Here is a 7763-nt window from a genome sequence, read left to right as displayed (position 1 = left end):
GGTGGGGGATGCCCCATCCCCGGGAAAATTCCAGGTCAGGTTGGACAGCGCTCTGAGCAACCTGATCTAGTTGGAGATGTCCCTGCCCATGGCAGGGGGATTGGACTAGATGACCTTTAGAGGTCCCTTCCAACACAAACTATTCTATGATTCTATTTTTTTTTTATATGTGGCAAAAGGCATAGAAGTTACTGCAAGGAAGTGAAATGCATCAAAATCAATGAAATAGGGTATTCATTTCCTGCTGGGCAGGGGGAGAAACCATCCATAAAATGGTCCTTGGCTTTCTTGAGGGTAAATTCATGTGAATTTATACTTTGGCTTTATACCTTAAGACTTCTCTGTCCCTTTTCTGCTTTGCTTAGATAATTTATTTCCAGTTCAGCTTGTCAGACAGTGACTCCTGAAAGCGCTGGTCACTTGAACCAGCCTTTGCAGTCAGGAAAACGGGTATTGGAGTTCCAGCTTTTCTAGATACTAGATAAATATAGATAGATCAGGTCCTACCTGATTAATCTCTTAATGTCGTGAAAAGCTTAGGAAAGGCTTCTGGTCGGGTAGGGTCTCCAAATTGCCTATGAAAGCAGGAGGGATTAAGGTTGGCTTTCTGTCTCATTCCAGGTATCGGATCAGGGATTTCCCAGGACAGCGTGTGTGGCTGCCATCCAAAACTGAAGGGGAATGCCCTTTTCTGCCTGCCTGCTGCATTTTCCACCTGAAAACATCACTAGGGGCCAGCTTATTAGGTAACCTGTAATAAGTCTGAGATAACATTTATAGAAAGAACACCCTGGGTTCTCCCCCTCGTTCCCTCACCCAGATGCCCCAGGGGATGACTGCCTGGGCTGCGATTAGTGCTGAGATCAGGCAAGCAAACATGATGAGTACGTATGTCTGGGTAAGTGCTAAAGTCATGCTTCTCGCCAGGCCTTAGCTCTCTCGGCTGGCACTGGCATTGCTGTCCTTAGTTGCCCCTCAGATAGACCTGCAGGACATCAAACGTAAATGGCGAGGTTTCACAGTCTAATAAAACATGATCTTCTGTTTATTAATTAGGTGAAGACCATGAAGCCCTTAAAATAGCAGCCTACCCTACCTAGTGTGTTTTGCCAGCCAAACCCAGAGCATTCCCCACAACGAAGGCACTGAACATTGCACCTCTCCCATCCTTCAGTGGGATCCCCGGGCTCAGGTGAGGAACATCGGAGGTACGGGGCCCTCCCTCTGACCATCATGGAGCCCACAGCTCACAGCCAGCAGGAGGCATCTACCCCTTCCAGCAGGGAGACAGCAGAAGACCTTGCCTTCAAGTTAAATGCTGCTGTGAGGAACAGGAATAGAAAAGATGTGCTGGAGCTGCTGGAGAAAGGGGCAGATGTGAACTCCAAAGCAGAAAGTGGCTGGACACCACTGCAGAGCGCTGTGCAAGCTGATGATGAGGACCTGGTCCGACTTCTGCTTGACAAGGGTGCTTGTCCACTTGCCAGGAAGGACAATGGTGGCACTGCATTTACTGAGGCAGCGATAGTGGGAAACGTGAATATACTGAAGCTCCTCCTTGATCATGGGTTAAATATTAATGACCATGACGACAATGGCTTCACAGCTTTCATGGAGGCTGCATGTTATGGGAAGGAGGAAGCCTTGAAATTCCTGTACAGCAAAGGAGCAAATGTGAATCTGAGGAGGGCAGTTAGTGAGGAGAAAGCAAAACTGCATAAAGGAGGTGCGACAGCACTAATGGATGCCTCTAGGAAGCACCACTTCTCAGTTGTAAAAATTCTTGTCCAAGAGATGGGGGCTGACGTGAACATTTGTGACAACAAAGATAGGAACGCCTTGATCCATGCCCTCAAGGAGGGTTGTGCCAAGGAAAGATATGAGTCAGCTGTCTTCATAGGCCATTTCCTGCTGAACTGTGGTATTGATGTGAACAGCAAAGATGAATGTGGGAAATCTGCCCTCATCCTAGCTGTTGAAATGCAGAGCCCAGATTTGGTGAAGGCTTTATTGGAGAAGGGTGAAATAGATATTGATGATGCAGATGAGGAGGGCAACACAGCACTGAAGGTGGCTGTGGAGAAAAATGATTACAATATAGCAAAGTTGTTGTGTGAAAAAGGAGCAAGGACTGATGTTGGGAATCTTATCGCTGTTGTGAATAGAAACCGTGCTCATAACATGGCATGTCTTCTTCGTGAGTATAATGCCAAGTTCGTTCCAGAAACCTTCAAAGACTGGGAGCCAAACAGCAAATGCTGGAGGGACCAGCTGAAAAATCTTTATAAAATATATCGCCCTATGATTGGCAAACTGAAGACATTTCAATACATCCAGCAGAGAATTCAGAACACTTCCCAGGGTGGCATCTACTTGGGGCTCCACGGTGGGACGGAGGTAGCAGTAAGAATAAGCCGTAGTACAGAGGGTGACAAAGAGAAAAGGTTCTTCGAACAATGTGGTAAATGTGAACATCTACTGAAGCTCTTCCAGTTTGAGAAGGCAAGAGGCTACATGTACTTGTGCTTCCCCCTCTGGGAGAAAAACCTTGAAGAACATCTGCAGGAACCAGAAGACCAAATGGATTACAAAGATGCTCTGAGGATGATCTTCCAGGCAGTGAGAGAGCTGCACTTCCTTGGATTTGCTCACCAGGATCTTCATCCTACCAACTTTTTCATAGGTTATCTTTTGGTTTCTCAATGTTTTCATTTTGCTTTCCTGTTGCCTGTAGTTTAGAGAAGAAGATGCTTCATAGCTGTCTGTAAAAAAAACAGATACGAAACACCAGTGCAGATGTCTTTATACAGAATGAGGTGTCTGTGGCATTAGCTCTTCTCTTTGAATAAGTATAGATATGTTTGCAGACAGCCACAGCGGAGTGAACAGAACAACTTCACATGTCTCATTAGATCTGCCCTCCTTTCCAGGGCTTTGCAGACAGATCAACCCACAGCAGATCTCTTCACAGAATTGTTTTCTAAAGAAGGGGCCATCCAGAAGTCAGTGACAGACTGTATCAAGGTTTTCCACCGTTATTTGTTAACAATTTCTCTTATTTCCTCAGATTTACGTGGCAAAATTTACTTGGCAGACTTTGATAATAAAAGAAAGTTGATTGAAGGCAAAAAAGAACTCATAAACTCAGATTTAGAGGTAACTTCCCTGCAAATCAATATATGGTTTAAAATTTCAGGCGCGCTCTGATGTTTTCTGTTGCTGTGAATCCTAGGGGAAGCCTTTCTGCATCCTCAACTAGAAAACACCTTGATTTTTGGGAAAGCCCATGTAACAGTAGACGCTGCATAAGAATGATAGTGATTAGGATGCAAGGCTGTGTCTGGTGCTGGGATATCCACAGATACCCTGTGAGCAGGATTATGGTGCCTGTCTCCTCTGTCTTTGTGCACACAGCTTCAAAGTTTGTGTGTATTTGTATACTTCTGCACACCTATAGGTGCGTGTGTGTTCACAAACACAGTCTGCTTATTTAGGAATACTAGTCCTCATCCATTTGGTAAGATGTTTCATACATCTGGCACGTGAACAGTGATGTGTTTCTTTGCAGGCCCTCAGCAGGCTCGTGCTGTATGTTTTAACAGGGGGTAGGAAACCCCTTCAGCAAGTCAGTACCAAGGATTTGGCTGCTGATTCCCCAGATTATGAGGAGGCTCTGGACCTTGTAAGTAGCCTGGTCTCTCATGATGAACGAGGCTTGGAAGATTTGAGCAAACATCCCTATTTCTGGAGCAAACAGACGTAAGTCCTGGGAGTACAAAGGAAAAGCTTTTGATACAGGATTTGCCTGGAGTGCTGCGAACAGCGATGTCCTGTTGCAGCTAATGAAGCTCCTCCTTCCACAGCAGGTTCAAGTTCCTGAAGAGTATATGGAATAAAATCAAAGATCTCTGCAAACGAAAAGCTGTCTTTAAAGCTGCTAATGCTACTGAAAGTTTTCCTTATCCACGGTGGACCGAGAAGGTAATCCTCTTGTCTTTGGATTGATATGAGGTTTGAGCTAGACATTTAGGCAGAAGGTTTTCCTGAGCATTTCACAGGCCCTGTTTAAAATCATAACTGGAAAAAGTAGCCCCATGCAAATACAGATAACTGGGGGGGAAACAAATCTAAGCCACAGAGTTGAAATACACCAGACTAAAGACGTTGATGCTAAAGGGAGCTCTGTTGACTGGGGTGGTAGTAGGGGATGGTCATTATAGAATTAGCTGGCAAACCTTCAAGGGTGTTTGTTGGTGACCCCTTAAGACAAGGACCTCTGGCCCTTGTTGCCAGCAAATTTCTGGCAAAAGTGTTTTGTCAGATTGGCTCAAAAGCAGTGAGACCAGGCCTGCTTTTGCAGGTAGCATCCTGCAAGATGTGCTGGAAGATGTGCTGCATCGTTGGAGATCTGACAGTCTCGGCTCAGTACGGCAGCCCATGTGGTCCTCTCAACAGTGGCACAGTTGGATCAAGACTCCCGAGTCCCTCCTGCCCTCCAGGCATGCATGAAAATCTCCCGTGCCATGTTGACAGTCCTAATATGAATGCCATGCCTTGGCAAGGCAGGAGAGGAAACACTTAGCAGAACCAGGGGGTCTGTATGGCACATGCCCTGCAGAATGAACTCTTCTGCTCATGTTGGGAAATATGCTTTTAAGGATCACAAGATTGACCCATGCAAGATGATGTCCCTGCAGAAAGGCAGTGGCTGTGGCAAGTGGAGGTAGATGTGCTGCTTTTGTGGTGTGTGAAAGAGAATAATCTACACGCTTTTTTCCAGATTGACAAATATGTTCTGAAAATCATGGAAAATCCTAGGAAAGGAATAACACTCAAATATAGCAATGATGTCACCGACCTACTGAGGCTCATCAGAAACCTGGATGAACACCCAGATACCAGGTACACATTCACATCCTTGCCCCTGACACAGTTGCATTGCAGGGAGCATCTGGGTATCTGCAAGTGTCAGTGAGTTTGAGACCAAAATCTTCTTCAGATGGTTTTCCAGAAGGGCGAACACAACTGGGATGTGGGAGAAAGCTCCTCTAACGAGATAAGCTTTAATGGACTATCTCCTCTGGCAGCGCAATAGAGTGTGAAAGATTGTGCATCACGGCAGTAAGCAGTTTGAGTCAGCCCTCAAAATCACCTTCCTGAGGGTAAGAAAAGGAAGTTAGCTCACAGGATTAGACCTCAGATTTTGAAGCAAAATCTGACTCCCAGATCATCTCCCACGGATGAACATCCTCAATCAGAGCCTTCCGCTCCAGAGGGATAGCAGTAGCTTCAGAGGATTGGTGGCAGCTCCCTCTGCACCCCTGCCCTTGCAGAGCAGCCTGTGGGGTAGAGACATGTCTGTAACAGCTAAGGCAGGTCATGGCTCTACAGCAGAGGACATGTGTCCTTCTGGGCTGTTATTTTTGCTGCAGGCTAGTGTTTCTTGCCATAACTCCAGGAAGGTTTTCAGATCACTCTTAAATATTTGTATCATCCTTTATACCTTTGAAAAGCATCCTTATCTACCTTGCTAGTATTTCCAGAGTACTGATGTTTACTGTGCTCAAGTGCTTTAAGATATGGATCAGGAAGCACTGGTCCTGTTAGAAGATCCTGTTAGGAGGTCTTCACTCCTAAAGAGCTGCCAGACTCTCCAACCCTCTACAGTCATGGGTGCTTACACGTGAGGTTAGAGGTTAACTCCTAGTGATGGTTTCACTGACGCTGGTGGCTAGCACTGGTCTTCAGTGAAGATACAGGTGGGATTAGGCAGATGGAGGTGCTGGAGGAATGGCGAAAAAGTGGATTGAGGAGTTTAGGGAAGGTATAGAAAAGTTGCAGCTCCGGGATTTCTAGGAAACCTTCCTGTGTTATCGGGAATGGCTTCTTCTCTGTAAGGGAGGAACTAGGGCATCCTGGACACTCAACTCCTTGCGCAAGCTTTAAAAATCCATTTTGTTTTTGTTCTCTTTCAGGATCAGCAACAGAATAGGAGACCATGCTGAGTATTTCTTGAAGCTCTTTCCAGCACTTACCATTTATGTCTACAACAGTTTACGCCAGAATCCCAAATACAGTAACTTTGCAGACATTCAGGACCCTTCTCTGTAGGATATCATTGCCTCATATTCCTTGTCTGAACCCACCATCACTGCCTCTTTTTATTCCCTATTTCTTCATCTGCAAAAGAGTTGAACAAAGTGGGTAAGGAGATGGGAGAGAGAGCACATGCAGGAGAGCATGGAGGACTTAGACTAAGAAATTAAAGATGCTTCAGAAGTATTTGGTGTAACAACCACGGGCTTTGGAAGGGAACCAAGCTGAGTGTCAGCCCAGGTCCCCCTTGACTACCTCTGTCCCTCTGGGCTTATCTGACTCTGTGAGGTGGAGATCAAGGTCCTGATCCTTACGGAGAACGAGGAGATGTGGGACAGCCCCCATATACCCAACACATCTAGGAGGCAGGAGAAGAGCTCAGGCATTGCCAGACAGCATGGGACTCTCTGATAAAGGAAAAGGAGTTCGAGCTCCTTGCTAGGGCCATTGTTCCCTACAGTTTGCACTGATGAGACGCTCATCTACCCCTAAAAAGACATGGATTCTCTCTTTTCAGTCTTTTTGAAACACAGCAGCCAGAAAATGAGATGCCTAGGCAATGGTCTGGCTGCAGAGTTGCCCTTGGCCCATTATCCCTCTGATCTGGTGGAGGCACACTAAGCCCAGCCTGCCGGGACCTGAAGGACTTCTGTTGAGGGACGCAGGAGATGTTTCCACGAGGAATGGACATAAGGAGCACGATCCCACAAAACTCTGCTATTGTGAGTACTCCTGACTCACCTGAAAAAGGTCGCTGACATCAAAGGGACTGCAGGGACCGGTTCCTCCTGGAAAGGACAAGCTCTGCCACGGCAGGCTGAGTCTGCAAGGCAGGGCTACGCACAAGCACTCGCTGTCTCCAAAACAGTGCTGCTGGTGGTGCATCACTGTCCTCCTGCCAGGCTCGCCTCCCTTGCACAGAGCTGGTGCCCATACAGCCATAGCATGCTGTAAGCTCAGAGCTTTAATATTGGAGGCTGGGTGGCACAAACCCATTTCTGAAATCCTGTGGCATGCATCGTGTGTCTGATTGTCCAAGGGCTTGCTTGTTTGTTTCTCAGCTAACGCTCTGATTTGCACAATGATTATGTGTTGCTTACAGAAATATTTTTCAGCTGTTGAAAAGATTTTTAATTTTTTTCAAACTGAGATTGTTATTCTTTCAATTAGCCTATGGAGAACCAAACTTGGAATAAACTTGCCTGCAAAACTGACTCTTACTACACTCATTTATGAATGAGGTCCCCCATCCCTTCTGCACAGAAGGACAGTCTGCAGCACTATAAAATACCCAAAAGGCTGGGATTTTTGGCCTTCCTGTGGAAGTGCCTCTTGGCTGTTTAGGTAAGGTGGTGGATGGTTTTGTCACTGCTCAGGTGAATTGCTTCTGGCCCACATGGGTATCTGATGGGAAAAGATGTTGAGAAGTACTGAAAGCTTCCTGTCCTCGGAAGCAAGCTGTCTCTTGTGAAATAGTGGGCTGAATGGTGGGGTTTTTTGCATTGTTTTTGTGGAGTGAGGGTGAGGATTTCATGAATGAGTTGAGGTGCGAAGGTGAGCATCAATGCTTGCACGTGTGTATTTGCATACATGTAAAACTCTGGGAGTGGATGTGTTCGACCCATGTCCTCTACGAATGAATGGCTGCCCAGAATGCACCACTGAGC

At 46.3% G+C, this 7763-nt stretch overlaps 1 protein-coding gene across 1 annotated transcript; it reads left to right on the top strand.

Annotated features, from left to right (window-relative positions):
• The first annotated feature begins 754 nt into the window (after positions 1 to 754).
• RNASEL (ribonuclease L) lies at positions 755 to 7310 on the top strand. Its single transcript, XM_019471177.1, has 7 exons — positions 755 to 898; positions 1057 to 2683; positions 3068 to 3156; positions 3569 to 3759; positions 3864 to 3981; positions 4781 to 4902; positions 5976 to 7310. Exons 2-7 carry the CDS (start codon positions 1234 to 1236, stop codon positions 6109 to 6111), a joined length of 2106 nt encoding a protein of 701 aa, XP_019326722.1. The 5' UTR covers positions 755 to 898; positions 1057 to 1233; the 3' UTR covers positions 6112 to 7310.
• The last annotated feature ends 453 nt before the right edge of the window (positions 7311 to 7763 follow it).

Source organism: Aptenodytes forsteri, unplaced genomic scaffold (assembly GCF_000699145.1).
Source record: "Aptenodytes forsteri isolate BGI_AS27 unplaced genomic scaffold, ASM69914v1 Scaffold289, whole genome shotgun sequence".
In the NCBI taxonomy this organism is placed as follows: Eukaryota; Metazoa; Chordata; class Aves; order Sphenisciformes; family Spheniscidae; genus Aptenodytes; species Aptenodytes forsteri.
The sequence above is the reverse complement of the archived record's forward strand: the minus strand, read 5'-3'. Positions and strand labels throughout refer to the sequence as shown.